Genomic DNA, 20,578 nt, shown 5'->3' on the forward strand with positions numbered 1-20,578 from the left:
TTGGGTGGCACAGCCCCCAGCCCCGCGTGGCGCCAGCACTGACCCCAGCTGCCATGAGTCCCGGGCACAGCCTGGGCCACGGGGGAAGAGCCGGAAGCAGGAGGAGGCTTAGGGGCGGAGCGTGGGTGGGGCCACGCCTGGCTGTTTGGGGAGGCTTAGCCTCCCCTGGCCTGTGATACCCGCTGCCCAAGCCCTCTCTGGAATGCCACATACCCCAAAAGACTGGTGTGAGGCCTAGCTAATGCTTGTCGAGTATTTTGATCTCAGCTGGAATGGGCCAAGTGCTCTCCAGGGCACATCTATGCTGCAGTCAGAGATGTACTGCAGCACATGGAGCCACACCAGAGCCCGCTTTGATCCAGTTCGGACACCAAAAGCAGTGAAGCCGCAGCAGCGTGGGCAGCAGCGTGGGCTTGCCGCTCGAGTATATACCCAGGCTCCCAGGCAGGGTTGTACAGCCGCATGCTGCTGCAGTTTTGCTGCGACTGGTTCTCGAGCCAGCTGAATAGAAGCTAACTCGGGTGTGTCTATACGTGCTGCAGTCACACCTCTGATTGCAATATAGACACACGCCGGATATTCTGGCTCTTGGCAGCTCTGTGCTGCTATGAGCCCATCTCTGCTCCTATTTCTCACTCCACCCTGCACGCTGGAACACAATCAGCACCGTACAGGGCGTTCTGTTCACAGGCAACTTTCTAGCCAACGAGGCGGGTTTTCCTTTGGCGGAAACATCACCTCTGTAGAAATGGCGATTTTCCTTTTAAAGAAATCGATCAAGTAGCTCCAGATAACCTCAGATTCAGGAGGTTCTTCATCTCCTCCCTGTTCCCACCACGCCAGTTCCAAGGCATTAGCACTGCTCTCCCCACGGCAGGCCTGCAGCATTGCACGTGCTTGGGGGAGGGGGTGTCAGCAGCTCCGCTGTTGGTCTGGTCACTTCTTTTGCTGGGGTTTCCTTGCTGAGGACTTGGCGTTGCCCCCAGCTTTGCTGCCAGCCTTGGTGCTGCCTCCTGCCTTTGCTCGGTCCGTCTCCTTCTCACCTTTCCTTCCACCTCCTTGCTTCTTTTCACCTGCACCCTTGCCTCCTTCCTTCTTTCTGCTCTCATCTTTCCCTTCTTTCTTGGACCCGTCTTTCTGCTCCCTTTTGCCCTCTTTCTTCTTGGATCCCTTGGAACCTTCTTTCTTGCCTTGGGCCCTGTCCACTTTCCCTGAGACGGTGGGCACCTCCTCTTTCTTCTCTTCTGCCACGTGAGCTGTAGGGATTGAGGGGGGAAGAAAACAAAGTAAGTTACTTTGGGGCAGCTTTCACCGTAAGAGATACAATTCCTGCAGCCCACATGCAAATCAGAGAGATCAGAAATCACCTTAATCTAACAATCCAACACCTTCCATATTTCTCATTGGCTCCCTGGTTTGCTGCATTTCAACATCAGTTTGTTAATCTACGGGTATATTAGGAAGAATGGGATAAAGCTAATCATAATCCTGGCTTCATTGAAATTAGTGGCAAAAAAATCCCCTTGGCTTGAACGGGACCGGGATTGGACCCAAGAAGACAATCAAGGAGCATTCCCTAACCGCAAGGCCTAATGTGGAGGAGTGTCCCAAGGGAAGCAGCAGGACCCCCATTGTTTGGTTTGTTTGAAAACCAGACTGGGTTTTTTCTTGTGGGGCGGCAGGTCCCTTGCAGAAGAGAAGAGACTGGCGTTGGTTGTTGTGAATATAGGAAGAATCTTTACTATGCTGAGCAGGTAGACAGACAGCCTCAATGGTGCATTGCAGAGTGAGGAATAAGACTTGCCCTGCATGGTGTTACTGGCCCAGAGCAAACAACCCTGGAACGGATTGCTTGAGCTGGTCCAGTTACAGCTGACTGTGGATTTTTTTTCATCAAAACCATTTTTCAGTGAAAATTGCTGTTTAGAAAAACATTTCCGTTGGGATGACATTTCATTCCAAACCCCCAAAATGAAGGATTCCAAGGACACTGACATTTTTGGAACAGAATGTTTTGAATTTTTGTTTGTTTGTTTCAAAACAGGTTTTGAAATCAAACTCGCTATTTTTATATGAAACATTTGCTTAAAAGCTAAAAATCAGAACAAAATGTTTCCATTTTATGAAAAGAAAATGTTTTGAGTGACATGCAATGAAAATTTCAGAAACTTGTTTCGCAGGAAATGTCACTTGTTTTCGTTCCCTTTTGGGATAGAATTATTATTTAGTAGTGGGAATAGGAATAGTTAAATCACAGAATCTCCCTTGTCGTGATCATCTGGTTCCTGCCCAGCTGTGTTGCCGACTACCCTGTATCACTTCTGCCATTTAAACTCATCGTAACAATGAAACATTTGTATCTTTTCCCTGTCTCCTTAGTAGTTCTAACTAGGAATCTAGACAAAGAGGTGAGTTAACTATAGCTACACATACTTCATTTGTGCCGGGGTTTGTCCGGGCCGAGCCCCAGCACCTCTAGGTTTGGCAGTTCATACCCCGACACCTCGAGGTTTGCTGCATCCGTTATGAATGTAAACAAACCAGCACCTCTTTCATTACAAATTAAGCACTGCATAAAAAGTTACCTTGGGCCGAATCCTCAGCTGGTTTAAATCAGCAGAGCGCCACTGATTTCATTGGGATTAACGCAATTGACACCAGCTGAAGGTTTGGCTTTGTTTTGTTCAGTGTCTTAACAGTAAGATAAAGCAGAAGGTCTCGGTGGACCCAGGGTGGTCTTTGGTTAACACATTATGGGTACTGCTTCTCTGGAGTCCTCATTGCCGACTATAGTCCAGGGAAAGAGCAGGAACTGCAAATCTCTGCCTTATGTCTCTTATTTATTTAGGCTCAGACTCGGAGACCCTTATTCATCTCAAGTGGCACCTCGTGCCACAAACAGTGTGGTTTATTGGAAAGGGCACTGGACTGGGAGTGAGGAGACCTGGCTAATACTTGTGACTCTGGTACTGGCCTACTGTGTGGCCTTGGGCAAATCACTTCACTTCTCTGAGCCTGTTTATATGGTAAGAGCTCCGAGGCAGGAACTGTTTCTTACTATGTGTTTGTACAGCACCTAGCACAATGAGGTCCTGATCTTGGCTGAAGAATCTAGGTGTTACTATAATAAAGTAGGCTACTTTTCAGCAGGAGTAAGAGGGTCACAATTTGGCCCTTAAGTATTAGATGTGTCACCCTTCATTAATTCTGCCAAAGGGTTTAATAATGAACAATTTTCTTTAAAAGAAAATGGGATTGTTTTTCTCCCCTGGGTTTTTGAGCACAAAGTTTGACATTTTGAATTTCTATTTCAAATTATGAAATAACATTCAATCGAAGATCAAATTTCACATGTCTGTGGGTGGCAGGGCGGGGGGAGAAAACAACACTTAGCCAAACTACATCATTGTGCAAAATGATGACAAAGAGCTGCTGGAAACGACCTTTTTGTCACAACCCCTCGTCTGACAATCCCAAATGTTAGCTAGAGGCATGTGTCCCAAAAACATTTCTTGTGAGGCTACATTGCTGCCCAAGAGCTTCCTAATAACGAATCTGCAGAATCAGATCCCCAGCAGGTTTAAATATCCATAACATCTCCACTGACTTATGGAGTGACACCAACATGTATCGGCTAAGTATCTGGCCTGTCTTTATTGTGTCCATTTCACCCCAAAGTAGTCACCACAAGCGCACACAATGTGTTAACACCCTTTGGCCATGGAAGATTGTGATCAATACACAGCAGTTATAATGTATCTACAAATAATGTATATTCAAAGGGACCTGCAGAGTAAAGTGAAAATAATGCAGCCTCTTTCTTTTAATCGGAGGGAAATTTGGACACCTTGGAGGAAAGTTTGGGAGAGACGGGTCGCCAATCCTATTCAATTTATTCAATTTATTCATAAATGATCTGGAGAAAGGGGTAAACAGTGAGGTGGCAAAGTTTGCAGATGATACTAAACTACTCAAGATAGTTAAGACCAAAGCAGATTGTGAAGAACTTCAAAAAGATCGCACAAAACTAAGTGATTGGGCAACAAAATGGCAAATGAAATTTAATGTGGATAAATGTAAAGTAATGCACATTGGAAAAAATAACCCCAACTATACATACAACATGATGGGGGCTAATTTAGCTACAACGAGTCAGGAAAAAGATCTTGGCATCATCGTGGATAGTTCTCTGAAGATGTCTACGCAGTGTGCAGAGGCGGTCAAAAAAGCAAACAGGATGTTAGGAATCATTTAAAAAGGGGATAGAGAATAAGACTGAGAATATATTATTGCCCTTATATAAATCCATGGTACGCCCACATCTCGAATACTGTGTACAGATGTGGTCTCCTCACCTCAAAAAAGATATTCTAGCACTAGAAAAGGTTCAGAAAAGGGCAACTAAAATGATTAGGGGTTTAGAGAGGGTCCCATACGAGGAAAGATTAAAGAGGCTAGGACTCTTCAGCTTGGAAAAGAGAAGACTAAGGGGGGACATGATAGAGGTATATAAAATCATGAGTGATGTTGAGAAAGTGGATAAGGAAAAGTTATTTACTTATTCCCATAATACAAGAACTAGGGGTCACCAAATGAAATTAATAGGCAGCAGGTTTAAAACAAATAAAAGGAAGTTCTTCTTCACGCAGCGCACAGTCAACTTGTGGAACTCCTTACCTGAGGAGGTTGTGAAGGCTAGGACTATAACAATGTTTAAAAGGGGACTGGATAAATTCATGGTGGCTAAGTCCATAAATGGCTATTAGCCAGGATGGGTAAGAATGGTGTCCCTAGCCTCTGTTCGTCAGAGGATGGAGATGGATGGCAGGAGAGTGATCACTTGATCATTGCCTGTTAGGTTCACTCCCTCAGGGGCACCTGGCATTGGCCACTGTCGGTAGACAGATACTGGGCTAGATGGACCTTTGGTCTGACCCGGTACGGCCTTTCTTATGTTCTTATGCCTCCTTGTTTATGACCATTACAGGAACCAATCCAGCTCCCAACCAAGCCACTGGAAACTGGATCCGGCTCTTAAAACACACAGTCCCATCACCAGTCAGAGCAAGGGCCAAACCCTGCTTGCATTGCTCGCATGACGTGAGCAAGATGACCCATGTCAATGAGGCAAGCAAGTCTGAAGACAGTCTGATGTCATCCCTTGTTTTTGTCCAGAAGAGATGTCACCCCATGGTGTCCAATCAAGAAGTCCTCAGAGAACCAGCCATCAGTTGGAACATTCCATGATAGCAGTAACGGTGGGATGGAGAGGTTCAAATAACAACAAGTAATAATGGTTAATAGTATTTAATAATCATAATGAGATTGGCACTTAGTACTTAAGTAGCGATTTCCAACTTCACAGCACTTAATGACCATTCATTCATTAAAATAACTACTTCTTTCTATTGCCTGTTCACAAGAATAAATGCACCACCAAACTACATGGCAGAAGGTCATCTGGTGCAATCTGACATGGGTCTTTTGACTTCAGTGAGGCTATACTAATATATACCCCTTGAGGATTTGTTCCTACATATATTGGGGCTAAATTTTGCTCTGTTAAGTCAGCATGAAACCAGATTAACTCCATAAAACTTAAGTGGTGCATAAACCTCGTTCAGGACCTTTGCACACAGAGGTAAAGTTCACCCATTCAGGGCCAGGTCCCCAGCTGGTATAAATCAGCATTGTTCCATGGCAGTGAGTAGAGCAAATCTCCCGTCTTACCATTTGGTAGATTAAAAGGGCCCAATCTTGAAGTCAATGGAGCTACATCAGTTTACACAGCCAAGGATGTGGTTCAGAAAGTGCACCTGACCAGACCACTTATTCTGGTAACTTGAGTGAAATGCAAAGAAGAAGAAGAGAATACGCACAGCCTAAAAAGTGGAAAGACAAACAGGAGGGCCTGATTCCTCCCTGCCCTGCAGCTTGTGACACCGATTGTATGTACAAAACGGGAACTTGTATTTTTGTTTGCACTCCGCCTAGCACAATGGGGTCCTGATCTATGTTTAGGTGCTACAGCGAAGCAAATGAATAAGCAATGATACTGAACGAATGAAGAAATCACATCTACATGGGCAGGTTAGGTGTAAAACACTGCGAAGGTGGCATGGTAGGATTTTACACTCTCTTCACCTAGCTATAAATGCTGACACCAGCCGCAAATAGCAGATAACTGAGTCCTGGACATTTCCCATCTTCCCATTGTAATGATCTCAGGTGTAATTAATAATGCAGCCAGAGCCAGCTTTCAGTATGATTTCCTACTTCCATGACTAGCCCAGTTCTGCTTTCACTTAGACCCATCCAACCCCACTGGGCCAAATGCATCCCTTGATTTCACTGGCCTTGCTCTGAGGTTGGATTCAGCCCATTGACTTCCAGGAGGTAACGAGGAATGGGGCGTGACCCAGCGTCTGTTGAATTCATGCTGACCCATTAAGGCCACAGCCCAGCAAAGCGCTCGAGCACGTGAGCAATCCCATGAAGCCAGGTTCACAGGCATAGGGCTATACCAGCTGAGGATCTGACCCATTGATTGAAATGGGGAGACTCATGGAATTTAGCCTACAATCATTCCATTGGCCTCGGTGGGCTTTGGAGCAGACCTTCTGTGCTTAAAGTTGGACATGTTCGTAGTGGTTTTTCTGGATCAGGGCCTGAATTCCTTCCATTTCCTTATCTGCCTCACCATGCCCCTCCATATCCTGGATTGTGATACTATGAGACCTAGATCCTCAGACATATTTAGGCACCTAACTCTCATTGAAGTCAATGGAAGTTAGGCAATTTAAATACCTTTGAAGATCTAGGCTTGAGGCAATAAGGCTCCTCTAAAGCCTAGTGACCACTGGTTGGGCTTACAGAGCAATGTTAAAAAGAAAACCCTTCAGAAGAAGATAGAGTGAAGGTGAAACATAGGAAAGGAAAGGAGAACAGTGAGTTCCAAAGTCCACATCTCCTCTGCGAAGCCATGGAAAGGAGACGCCAAAGAGACAGACAGACAGACATCCCCCCTAATTTCCTTGTAGGGCCATTTCATCTTCTTCCTTCACCACAGGCAGAGAGTTGAGAGGTCTGGACTGGACATGACCAGAGAGAGTTGGGAGGCTTTCAGTAGAGCCTAGAGTATAGAATTACGAGAGGTGAATGACAGGAGAGGAAACCATAACAAGATCACAGTGACAGAGAGGCACTTGGCAGTACGGACTGGCAGGCCATTGAAGGGGCAGCGGAAATGTTAATAGAGCTGAGTGAATAATTGATTTTTCAATTCGGTGGCTGAACCTCACCCCCCAGAATAATCATTTTGGGTCAAACAAAATGCTTTGTTCAACCCCAAATGAACATTTTTCCAGTCTTTCTTTTTGTTTTGAGTCTCTCAGGTATTTTACCCACCCCTTTTGGGAAAAAAAGCAACATTTCTAGATGAAGTGCCACTTCAAAACAAAAAGCTGAAATGAAAGTGGCAGAAATGAACCGTTTTGACTTTTTCAACATTTTTCTTCTGCCTTTTTTTTTTGGCTGACTGTTTGCCAAATTCAACCCGAATTCTCAAATTGTTTCCACGACCTGAAAAAATGCATTTTTTTCAGCGACGTTGATATTCATCAAGACAATTTTTGCCCAACTCTAGTTAACAACTCATTGGCTACCCCTTGGGCATCACCTCAGAATCTGGCCTTCAGCATGGAAAAGTAGTGGGGCCAGATCCTCAGTTAGTTTAAATTGTTGGTTTCTGTAGAGCTGCGATCATTGACACCAGCTGAGGATCTGGGCCAACTGCCTTCAATGGAGCTATGCGGATTGACACCAGCTGTGGATCTGGCCCTTTGATCTTAACGATAGTGCTTTCTGCCACGAAAGTTAAACGATATAAAGAGTCATGCAAAGCAGAGGCGCTTTGCACAGTAAATTACAGGGCCAGATCTTCCATGGGTGCAAATTGCCACTGAACTGCCTGGAGCAACACAGATTTGTGCCTGCGGACAATCTGGCGCTTTGGGCATGCAGGAAGAAACCCAGGGAGAAGAGACGGGGGTGTGGCTGTACCTCCAGGGATCTCCGTCAGCTCGTTGAGTGGTGGTACAGTCTCCAGTTTGTCTGCGTAGGTCTTGGCTGCCTGCCGCTGGGCATACCGGGCCTCGATCTCTTTCTTTGTCCGCGGAATCCGGCACTTGAAGATACAGCACAGGGTTATAACTGGGAGAGAGGAGAGAGCTGGTCTCAGTTAACTTTGCTAGCCCAAGTAAAAGGTTCACCAGATCACAGCCAGCAGATATTAGTGGGAGAACGCAGATCTCAGTGCAGCTACGCTAGTTGGGAATCCAGCCCCAGTGACTTCACTAGAACTGTCTGTCTAGGTTGTTATCTCCCCTTCATCATCACAGAATCTGAGCTCCTCACAACGCTCAGCTGATTTTACCCTCACAAGCTCCCCGTGAGCTAGGTTAGTAGCATCCCCATTTCACAGCTGAGGAACAAGGCAGATTAAGTGACTTGCCCAAAAACCACACAGGGAGTTTGTAGCGGAGCCTAGAAGTGAACTCAAATCTCCTGACTCCCAGCCCGTTGCTCTAACCCCTCTCTCTCAGCGTATGCGCAGTGTGCCCAGCCGGGTGGAGAGCCAGTAGCCCACCATCAACGTAAGTCAGTGGGCGCTCGTCAAGGAGACACGACAGAGTCTGAAGTCGACTGCAGCTGCAGCGCGTGTCGTTAGAAAAAACCTCTTTGAAGAGATTGGCCGCACAATTGCTCTGTCCTGTTCGAAACTGGTTCAGGAACGGCCACGGGTGTCTTGGCAGGTCAAAACCTAGTGGGCAGATGGTTGGGTCGGTGATGAGAGAGTGATTAACGACTGTAATCACTGTCCACTCATTATGCCAAGCAGATTCCATCGTCCTCTCCTGTGCTGGCAAAAGTGACCAAAGGGCATCTAGAAGACAGGAGAACTGGCGGGTGGTTGAAGAGGACCGCACCTTGACACCAGCTGACGATCTGGCCCCGGGTCTTTACAGCTGATGAGAATTTTCCTCTCATCTCTAGGACTCCAGAGTTTCTCGCTAGTGTATAATTGCCTAGAATAAGGGAATTGCCATACCTGATCAGACCCATGGTCTACCTTGCCCTGTGCCTTGTCTGACAGTGGCCAGCATCAGCTGCGTCAGAGGAAAGCAAAAAGCACCAAAGCAGGCAATTATAAAATACCATGCCCACAGGGATAGTTCCCTCCTACCCTCCAATTACTTTATACCCAGAAGCACGAGGGTTTGTATCCCTTTGAAATTTCTGAGGTTCTTTTCCCCAACCCTTTCTAAGGTAACTCTGACCATTCACTGCACCCAAACATCCAGTCCTTTTTTGACTCCTGCTATGCTCTTGGCTTCAATGACATCTTGTGGCAATGAGTTCCATGGGCTGGGTATAAAAGGATTCCCTTTGCTCCATTTTAAATTTGCAGCCTTTCGTTTTAATCGGCTGCCCCCCTATATTATGAGAGTCAGTAGGAGCATCTGATCTACCTTCCTCAGCACTGGAGGATCAGGATCAATGGATTATGCTGCTGTGAGTTCACAATCAGGGTCTGCATGCTAACCTGGGGAGATGGGGGAAGAGCGAGGAGTCAGACTCCACTCCCCTCTCCATAGGCTGCCTGGCGCTTCTCATTCACTATGGGTAGAATTTATCCCTGCGCAGAGAGCCAGGAAAGTACCTCAGCCTCACATATGTCCCCCTTAAACCTTCAAAACAGGACTCCGGTAGTTCACAGGCTTTTTGCAAAGGTGAATTTCACCCCAGGGAAGGAGTTTGTGCTACATCAGTCTGGCCTCCCCTGAGCCGGGAGGTCGCTTTGACAAAAAGTAAAGGGTTCCAGAGGGACACTCCTTCATTTCACCGAGCAGAGCAGGGGGATGTGATTATTTCCAGTGCCTTCATCCTCATCCGTGTTGGGCTGTCAGTGAAACCGGAGCCACTGCTCTCGCTTCTGGGGTGTGTTGCAGAAACTATCCATCCCTTTAAACAATTAACGGCAGAGAAATCTTAATCGAATCTCACTAGCATCCAGGGTCACTGGAAAGTCAAAGGGAAGGAGAAATCTGAAGCAAAGGTTAATTGCAGGTAAGCATTAGGGACTGTAAAGCGTTTTGTAAGCGGGGCAGTTATCTAGATGCTTTTATCCTTTGTCCTTTTGTGCTGTCAGCATAGACCGCAGGTAACTGAGCTTTGCTCATTTTAGGATGAGAGACTGGAATGTGTCCTTATGATGTTGCTGACTGGTGGGTAGGTGATTGACCACACCTACGAAGCACATGGGTGATGGTAACACACTGTTCAGTGTAGGATGTGCAGTTCACTTGGTGCCTGACCCTGCTTCCCAGGCAGAGGGCTTAGGGCCCTTTGTAATCAATGAAAAGCCTCTCCTTAACATAGTGGTGTTTGGCCCAGGACCATGGGACTAGGGAAATCAGTGAGAGTTACCAACACCTTTAAGGATCTGGACCCTAGTTCTTTAGTTCATGGTTGGTTGCTATAAAGGATTCGGTCCCAGGAGATGGTTTATAAGGATACCTAGTAATTATCTCGCACTTTTCATTCATAGCACTTTATCAAGAAGGGCAGTATCATTACCCCCATTTTACAGGTGGGGAAACTGAGGCACAGAGACTTGGCTCAGGTCACAGAGTCAGATATAGTACCCAGGTCTTCTGCACCCCACCCCAGTTCACGAGCAACTAGACCACACTGCAGCCTGGCTACGGATGGCTGTCAGGGGAAGGTGTGTGCAAACTTCACACAACACTCCATGCACAATGCTGTATCACAGTTCCAATCCTGCCTCTCAGCTCACATATGACATTGCAAAATGTTTTAGGACCCATTTTGTTAACCAGAGCAGGAGGAATAGCCACTTGGAGACTGCTGCAGCAAGGCATGAGTATATAGTCCTGGGAGCTGAACTGAACTGACTCCAGCCAAGACCCAGAGATGGGTAACAAAATGTCCCCCAAACCCAAGCTCTGCTAGCACCAGTCAGAACTGAAGATTGAGTCCTGTGATGTTGTCACATGCTGGGAGTGGTTATTAAATATTACCATTATTATTAGCTGCAAAATGAGGAATAGGCAGATGAATAAAATCTGGGATCAGGTACATCAGAGTACTGCAGCAAGATGATTCTGTATTTCTTCCTTGCTCATGGGAAGTAATTACACATGCTGTACTCCGCCTCCTTTCACTCTGGACTCTGTGTGATCCGTTTTCTCTTTTAATAAGAGTGAGAGCCTGGGCTGCTTATTAGGATGGGGATGGTGCATTTCAGCACAATTTCTGCTATAACTAGTATGTATTTTATGGCTGGCCCCCTTCAAACCCACCTGATGTAATTGCATTTCCTGCATATCTTGCTGTTCCACCATCACACAAGAAATCAAAGCAAAGCATTCTGGGACTCTCTAAATGCCTAAGTTAACGTCAGCTTGGAATGGAAAGTTTCCAACCTTTTTCATTGTGAAGATCACCTGGAAATGTAAGCTATTAGTTAATGCACAGTCCTCTGTCTGTGTAGGAGATTGTATCTTTTCCCCATAGACCTGAGAGATCTTACAAAGCAAGGTTTTATACTCATCCTTTATGTCAGCTTTTTAACCTTTTCTTGTATCTATTCCCACAACTGGGCAGGATTAGTGCTGGGCCACGTGACAGGGCTTTAGGGCACAGGTATGAACCCCAGTGCACCGGTTGTAGCTATTGGGCCCTTTAACAGTAGGCATTCTGGGAAATGTAGTTGTTTGGGAGGACCTAAAAATCCCCCCCCCCCAAGGTCATATGACCATTCATATTATTAATAGCTTCAGCTTATTGTGGGGGAAGATGATGGCTGAGTAAAATCTTGACTGGGTGGTTGAGAGTAGTTTGAGTCATTGTGCATTTAGCTGGATCCTTTTGGGTTAATAAAGCAAGGCTGGTAATTCCTCACTGACTTACAGAGCAGTAGGATGTACCGTTACCTCTTTCAAGCTCCCATCTTATTCTCCAGAATTTCAGCTTTCTTTCTTTTTTTTTTAAGTAAGTCTCTGACCCTTATGATTGGGCAGGAAACCTTCAAAATAGGAACTCTTGCAGGAACGCCTGCCTGAGTTTTCAGAGTGCCTGAGGCAAGAGCTCCGACAGGTGTCAGCTCCCCCGTTCATTTCCCCGGTGTGTGGACATGGATGTTGAATGGTGACAATTTAAACATCAGCATTGCTCACTCTTTCTGTGGGGATCAAAGCCGGTGAGAAAGGGGAGGCTCAGGTTCTGGAGAGCTGCACCAAGTAATGTGAGTGACAGCTCATTTTCATATCCTGAGCAGGGGCTACTTAGAAGAAAGCTACCATCTGGTTTCTTTTTAACCAGCCCTGAAGAAGCTAATTCCAAGGAGCCTGGCAGAACAGCCACGCCCCAATGAGGGCAGAGGAGCTGAGCCCAGAAGATCAACAGAACCCCACTAAGGAGAAGCCACATCTGGAGGGAACCACATGGATGTAGAAAAATCCCACTGAAGGGGAGTGAAGCCCAGCACAATCCATGTGATCATAGTTTGAACATTTGCAGGCAACTGAGAGGGCTCTGTCTCAAGTAGGTGGCGCTTATGCAGTGGGTGGAGACAGAAATAACATGTCTGTCTCCCCTCCCCACCCAAAAATTTAACTCTGTAATAGCGCATCATATAGACTTTTATAGCTTCATGAAACTGATCTGCTATAGCATCAGGAAAAGGAAGGAGACAACACAGAGCCCTGGAGTGACAAAGCGACTGTCACAGTGGAAGAAGGAAAAAGATACCCTTTGAGAAGCCAAACTTAGCAGAAAGGAGCCTTGTGTCTACCTGGCTCTGGCCCAATCCAGCTGGTTTCATCCTCTGATAGAGCTGGGGGGAAGGGAGCCCTGGCTACTAATATGCTTTCAGCAAAGCATGCTGGGAGGGGGAGGAGCCTCTGGCTCTATAAAATACAGGCTCCTCAGACTTGGAGGGCTGGTGGCATTGGGGAAATGTGTGCCAGTAAAGCAGTGTGAGGGAGAGGAGAGAGCAATGGCCCCCCGGATCTCAAGGCAGCACCAGGTCAGACTGTGGTGGCACAGTGAAGCATGGCAGAGCCTGGAAAGAAGGGACTGGATCTGGACTATGGGCCCACACAGGCTGTGGCTTGTCTACGTAGCGACAAGGGGCTCCTCTGATGGGAACAGACTGTGAGTACACTGAAAACTTATGGGGCTGTGGGAGTGAATGCAAGTGCTAGTGAAATAAATACCCATGGGACCTTAAGAACTGGTCCATCCTCCTTTTCCCTGCCTCCTGTGCCATGGGCAGATCCCAGCCTGCCAGTGACTAACTGGTGACACCTGGCAAATCAGGGGTTCTCAACCTTTTTCTTCTGAGCCCCACCACCCACATGCTATAAAAACTCAATGGACCACCTGTGCCACAATAATTTGTTTTCTGCATATAAAAGCCAGGGCCGGCATTAGGGGGTAGCAAGCAGGGCAACTGCCTGCGGCCCCTTGCCATTAGGGACTGCTACATTGCTCTGGCTTTGGCCCCATGTGGTGGGATTTTGGCTTTCTGCCCTGTGCCCCAGCAAGACTAACGTTGGCCCTGCTTGGCGCCCTCCCCGAAATCTGCTCTTGGCCCGGACCCCTGGTTGAGAATCACTCTTGTAAATAACAAATATTCCCCTCCTCAGTGCGCTATTTAAATCTCTGCCTTATCTTTGCATTAACATGCTGCTGGCTTCTTTGCTATTTGGCTTCTGAAAACCATCTTTTCCAGTTCCCCGACACACACCGTTGAATGCAGCCACCTCCTCTGAAAAAACATCTCCCTTTTAAATTAAAAATCAGCTCTGATCCCGCTTTTGATGTTTTCGTTCTACGTTCAGCTCTCAAACCATCAAAGTGCTAAATCACTTTTTGCTGCTGGGAGGCTGGGAAAGGGAAGTGTAATTTTGACAACAAGCTACTTTTTGTTCCTTTATTAAATACGGATTCAGACACAGGCCCAAAGAAGCGTGTATTACAGCAAAGGAGCTAAAACGATTGGCACGCTTTCCTTTCCTTATCGCAATCCTGGAGGATCTGAGCATGGGAATTGATGGGATTCGTGAACGCATTTGCTCCTTCCTGAATCTTAACTTGTTTCGTTATTTCTAAAGAGACACAGACTTCAAAGGGGAAAGATTACTCATAGGGCAGAGCGACAAATCGTGGGAGGGCCTGAGATATGACTCCACCAAAAATGATCGGCTGCAATGGTGGACACTCCATGGAAACTAATTTTTAAATTAAGATTGGAATTTTTTTCCCTGAAAGCTATGCTGTAGTTCAAACAGGAATTAATTCGGGGGATGTTACACAGGAGGTCAGATGAGATGAGGTGGCCCTTCAGCCAAGGGTGGCACATGAACCCTCCCATCAGGGAGGCGAGCCTCCCGGCCCTGATTCTTCGGCCTGAAGCCCGGCCCTATCCTGCCCCTTCCACCCCCCTCTCTCTCCAGAGACCTGAGCCCCCCCGCCATGGCCAGGGGAGCCCCAGATGAACCACCCTGGGCACTGGGCCGCCCGCCCCAGCCACCCCACACCCCAGGCTGCCGGTTGGCCCGTCCCAGCCGTACCGGCCTCCTCAAGTCCCAGGCCATCAGCCCCAGCCATCCCAAGCACCGGCCTGCCTGTCCCAGCTGCTCTGAGCCCTGGGCCTCCCGCCAGCCCCAGCCGCCCTGGCTGCCCTCGTCCCCAGCTGGCCAAGCCCCAAGCTAAGCCCCTGCTGGCTTTGGCGGAGAGGGGGAGTGAAGGTGGGGACATGACCTGGGTTTGGAGAGGCTTAGCCTCCCCAGGCCTCTTACACCCGCTGCCCATGCCTTCTGCCTTTATAATCTATGAAATACTCTCCCTCTGGCCCCTGCATGGGGAAAACTCCCAATCAAAATCTCCAAAGCCACCGCCTCATCCTTCTTCAAGTCCCTCTTCAAACTCACCTCTTCTGGAATGCAGCCGGCAAACTACAACCTGATCATGGGGAGGCAAATGCAGGATGCGATGGCTGCCGCTGATTGGCTAAGAATTGCACACACATCCTATTTTTGTTATCCTTCTCCCCCCACACACACACATCCTGCACCCTTGTGTCTCTCATCCACCTGTTACATCATGTCTCTTAGCCTGTAACCACTTCTCGGTCATTTACTCTGTACAGCATCCAGTGGAGAGACCTCTAGCTGCTCCCATGGTACAAATGCAGAATGGTGAGAAATAATATAATGGCCACTGAAGGTTTAACAGGAGAATATCTTTATTGCAGTTACTGCTGATGCTTGGACAGAATGTGTCTGAGCAGCGAGCTTTACCTGGGAAGGGTTAAAAAGGTATAGGGGGCTGATTAACTGGACAATTTGCCCCACAGCGGCTTCCCCATGAATCCAATGTGCTTTCTTACCATGGGCATGAAGCTCTTCTTAGCTCCACTGTTCTTGGTCTCTTGGGGTCGACAACCCACCACGTGGTAGAAATGACATCATTTCATGACCCCAATCCCACAATCCATTGCAAGCACAAAGGATGATGGGATTTGGTTCATCATGGGATAATTTATTTTCAGCCTTGTTTTGGGTCAAAAAAAGGTGGGGGGGGGCAGATTCTGCTGGGTCGGTGACTTATAGGATAGGGGAGGTTTGAGCTCCTGGGGTGGAGAGCTGCTGAAGTACAGGGGTTAGTGCAGCCGGGTTGCAGGGCTGGAGGAGCCAGGTGCTGTTGAGTGTGGTTTCTCCCAGACTTCTCTTTTGCCCCATGTCTGCACATTGTGGAGCTCGGTGGGTTGGAAAGTGCTGTTGGGTAGGCGGGGGCATGACCAAGTTGCTGCTCTGGGATAGGTGAGGGATAAAGGCAGTAGCAGGGGGAAGGAGCAAACTGGTCGTGCCTGGATCCCCATAGTGTTTCCATTGCTCTCCACAGGAAGTGCCATCAACCCGGCAACCGTTCGTATTATGGGGATTCTAAGTTCTCTCTATTGTTCATGCTTTTTTAGCCAAGCAAAAAGATCAGAAGATGCTAGGCGCTTGAAAAGAACATTTGAGAGCATGTTTATGAGTCATGGGAGAGCCTCAAAACATTTTGGGGCTCAGGGGGGTTTTGGTACCCTGAAGCTAAGTTGTTTGTTATTATGACTTACGAGGAGAGGCTGAAGGAACTGGGGTTATTTAGTCTGCAGAAGAGAAGGGGGGGGGATTTGATAGCAGTCTTCAACTACCTGAAGGAGAGTTCCAAAGAGGATGGAGCTCAGCTGTTCTCAGTGGTGGCAGATGACAGAACAAGGAGCAATGGTCTCAAATTGCAGTGGGGGTGGTCTAGGTTGGATATTAGGAAACACTATTTCACTAGGAGGGTGGTGAAGCACTGAAATGGGTTACCTAGGGAGCAGTGATGAGCTGCCAAAATATTAACAACCGGTTCCCTCCTCCCCCCCGGGGGGGGTCGTGCCCGCCCCCCCCTCAGGGGGGGTCGTGCCCCATCCAACCCCTCATGTTCCTTGACACACCCCCGGGGACCCCTGACCCATCCCCCCCTTCCCTGTCCCCTGACTGCGCCTTGCCGCCCCACCCAACCCCTCCTCTCATTCTCGATGGCCCCCCAGGACCCCTACCCCATCCAACCACCCCTTCTCTCTGTCCCTGAGTGCCCCCACCACTCTCGGGTCTCATTTAAAAAGAAGTATATAGGCCTCATAGCTGCGGAGCAAAAGCTTGAAAACTGCTGGAAATCTCAATAAGCAGAAGGCAGACGAAAAGAACCCAACATTCATTTAACTTATTTTAAATCTCATGGTTTTCTGGGGGCCAGTCTCATGGTTATTTTTTTAACACTGAGGATTAGCAAAACTGCCATTGCCAAACTATCTGAGCTCCTGGCATTGGGGCAGAGGGCATCGAATTGTTTTGAACCTGTTGGCTTACCCTTAATTTCTGTTAAAGGCAATTCCTAGGGATATGCAAACACTAAGGGATTCAGACATTTCAGAGAGCTGATCTGATTAGCAGCTAATGTTCTAAAATAGCAGAGGCTAAAAGTGCCTCTGTGAAATCTTCCTGTGCATTTATGACATCAATTACTTTTGTAGATTCCAAGTCCAGAAGGGACCACGATGATTCTTTTTAAATGAGACCTGAGACTCTCATGTATTCACGTGACTCCAAGAGCTGGAACTTTAAGAAAAAACTTCAGCTATCAACTCCTGTATAACACAGGCTATAGACCGTTCCCTTCTCCACACCCCCCCCCAATAATTCCTTTTTGAATAAGAACAGATCTTTTTATAAAAATCCAACTGATTTAAAAATTGCCCATGATGGAGACTCCACCACACTTGGTAAATTGTTCCAGTGGTTAATCACCCTCATTGTTAAAAATTTACACTTTATTTCCTGTCCAAATTTGTCTGGCTTCAAATTCCAGCCATTGGATTGTGTTAGATCTTTGTCCGCTAGACTGAAGAGCCCATTATCAAGCATTTGTTCCCCACGTAAGTACTTACAGACTGTGATAAAGTCACCCCTGAATTTATTGGGCTCTATTCAATTCTCACACCAGTTTAACCCCTCAATTGCAATGGAGTTACTCATGATTCACCAGTAAGATACAAGAGAATCAGATTTATTAGGGTGTAGCGAAGCGGTGGGATACCCCATGGCCCCGCTGAGAGACAAGCCTCCCCTAACACCAACGTGGGCGGAGCCACTGGGTCCTGCGCCCGCCCCTCAGAGGTCACGGCGCAGACCCGGAAGTATAAAAGCTCACCTGCAGAGCTCAGTTGAGACCCAGCCGCCGCAGAGACCAGACGTCTGCGGCCGAGCTCTCTCGGGGGAGACAGCAGAAGGCCACTGCCGGCCGAGCCTACCCCTTGCTCATTACCAGAGGAGGACTGGCCGAGCCTGCCTCTTGCCAGCTACCCCGAGGAGGAGCCGAGCCTACCATCCGCTACTTACCCGGAGGAACCGATGGTGTTTGAGACCGCCTGCGACACTACGACGACTCAGGTACCTTACGAGGGGGAGTGTGGAAGTGGCCCGGGGGCAGCCAACCCCAGTCTGGCTGCAGCACTGCCTGAACCTATGTCAGTGTTTTTGCGGCCAGGATCCCCACTGACAGCAGCGAGTCTTTGCCGCTGCTAGGGCCCCGGGCTGGGACGCAGTGGAGTGGGAGGGCCTGCGTCCCCGCTGCCACCCACTCCTTGGGTGGCAGACTCCCCCACCCCCTTTTCCCTGGCCTGGAGAGGCTAGGGCCTCCTGATATAGAACTACTGACTCAGCCCTGCCTGAAGGTCTGAGTCTCTGACTCTTGGTTTGCTGCCCCGCCCTGATCCAGGGCCTGGGCTGATATTGACTAGTGACTCAGCCCCTGCTTCAAGGTCTGAGCCCCTGACCGTGTGCGGGCCGTCCCACACTGCCGCAGAGCCGACAGCCGGTGGACTAGAGCGAGGCAGTGGGATACCCCACGGCCCTGCTGAGAGACGAACCGTGGCAGAGCCGCACCACATAGGGGTAAGGAAGCATGTAAACGAAGACTCCCGGCTAGACAGCATTTGTTATAATTTAGTAACTAGCTTATGAATGAAAACCAAGCAGTTCCACTAATTAACTGAATTAAGTGACTGAAATATACCTTAGGGTTTCTCCCCCCTCCAAGCCGTAGACAATCAATGGAGCATTTAATTAATGTTTAATGAAGTAGCCTGTGCTGCATTGAATCAATTAAGAAGCCATTCCGTTGCTAATAACGTTTGCAATTAATGCAGATTTATTCAAGCAAGTTAACGGCAGCAACCTTATTTAAAGATGTTGTTGAAAGACCCAGGTTCCTCGTTCATTACATTCACACGAAGATGGGTACGTACCCCTGGGCTGCCTGGTTAATTACATCTGTTTAAGGCACTTTAAGGTAATTTGTCATTTGAAATTTGCATCGGAGCATCTCACAATAGTTAATGAGGGAGAGAAGTGGTTTCCCCATTTTACAGATGGGAACTGAGATACAGACAGGGCCTTCTGAAAATCCCATGTGGCTCTTCTCTAAACCTTTAAAAATCTGGCCCTTCTTAGAAATCACACACTAAGAATGACAGAGTGGAGAACTGATCACAGGTTTTCTACAGCCCAGCGTAGCTATGGATAGTAGCTGTTTCTCACTTAAAGGCCAGGATATGCCAGACAGGCAAAAGCCCACACAGAGAAGAGACAGTCCTCTGAGAGTGCAGGGTACACATCCCCTACAGTTGTTATCCCTTAGGGTACATCTGTGCTGCAGTCCAGAGGTGCATTTGCAGCAAGTCTATTCGCAAACCAGTGTAGCTGTAGCTAGCTGGAATAATCGGATCAGGGAAGCCACAGCAGCGTGGCCTAGCTGCCTGAGCACGTACCCAAGATCTTGGGTGGCTAACCTCTGATGCAGCAGCTTCCCTGCTATTTTTAGAGGGCCCAGCTTGAAAGCTAAGTCAGGTGTGTCCGCTCCTGCTGCACTCACGTCTCTTGATTGCAGTGTAGAGCAGTGGTTTTCAAACTGCGGATTGCGACCCTGGGTCGCGGAATGTCAGGCACTGGGTGGCGGCGGCTCTGGTCAGCACCACCAACCGGGCCATTAAAAGTCCTGTTGGCAGTGCTGCCGGCTAAGGCAGGCTAGTCCCTACCTGTTCTGACACCGCGCTGTGCCCCGGGGGTGCCAGGACAGGCAGGAAGCCTGTCTTAGCACCCCCGCTGCACTACTGACCGGGAGACACCGGAAGTAAGCCCGCACCCCAACCCCATGCCCCAATCCCCAGCCCTGAGACCCGCCCCCAAACCCGGAGCCCCTTCCTGCACACCGAACTCCTCAGCCCCGGCCCCACCCCAGAGTCTGCACCCCCAGCCCAGAGCTCTGACACGCTGCTCTGAGCAATGTGTTAAGGGTGCCAGCCAGGCCGGGGCAGAGGGGTTGGATAAGGGGCAGAGGGTCTCGGGGGCCGTCAGGGGCTTCCCCCCCCCCCGAGGGCCAGGGAGGCAGGAGCTGTGGGGGGGCACTTTTGGGGGCCTCGCAGTCCCAGAGTGGCCTGGGGGATTAGCGGGGGGCTGGGAGCAGCCTGCTCCACTTTCCTCACCCCGGTCCCAGCTGTGTCGCTTGGGGGAGGGAGCTTGGGGGAAGAGATCCTCCCCCCAACCCCGCGCACACTCCCCTGGCAGCGGCGGAAGTGGAGCAGCCCAGCCCCAGCCCGCTCCGCCAGCTCCAAGCCGCAGCGCTCCGCTTCCCGCCGCAGGTGAGCACGGGGCGGGGGGGTTCCTTTCCCCAACCTCCCCGCACGCACCGGCGGTGGGAAGTGGAGCACAGCGGCTGGGAGGTGGTGGAGTGGGGCAGGCTGGGGCCGCATTGCTCCGCTTCCTGACACTGCCGGTGAGTGCTTGTCGGGGGGAGGGGAGCGTGGATAGGGGTCGGAGCAGTCAGGGAACAGGGAGCAGGGGGGTTGCGTAAGGAGTGGGATCCTGGGGGTGATTAGGGACAGGGGTCTCTGGAGGGG

General features: G+C 48.9%; 1 protein-coding gene across 1 annotated transcript in view; it reads right to left on the reverse strand.

The window, feature by feature from the left end:
• Nucleotides 1-899: 899 nt before the first annotated feature.
• The window catches only part of TMIE (transmembrane inner ear), a 46,551-nt gene continuing 26,872 nt past the window's right edge, over nt 900-20,578 (reverse strand). Inside the window, exons 3-4 of the mRNA XM_039527857.1 lie at nt 8,062-8,211; nt 900-1,256 (exon numbers count right to left, since the gene is read on the reverse strand). Of these exons, the coding sequence (XP_039383791.1) occupies nt 937-1,256; nt 8,062-8,211 (470 nt within the window). The 3' untranslated portion in view covers nt 900-936. The remainder of the gene's footprint in view (nt 1,257-8,061; nt 8,212-20,578) is intronic.

Source organism: Mauremys reevesii, linkage group 2 (assembly GCF_016161935.1).
Source record: "Mauremys reevesii isolate NIE-2019 linkage group 2, ASM1616193v1, whole genome shotgun sequence".
Lineage (NCBI taxonomy): Eukaryota > Metazoa > Chordata > Testudines > Geoemydidae > Mauremys > Mauremys reevesii.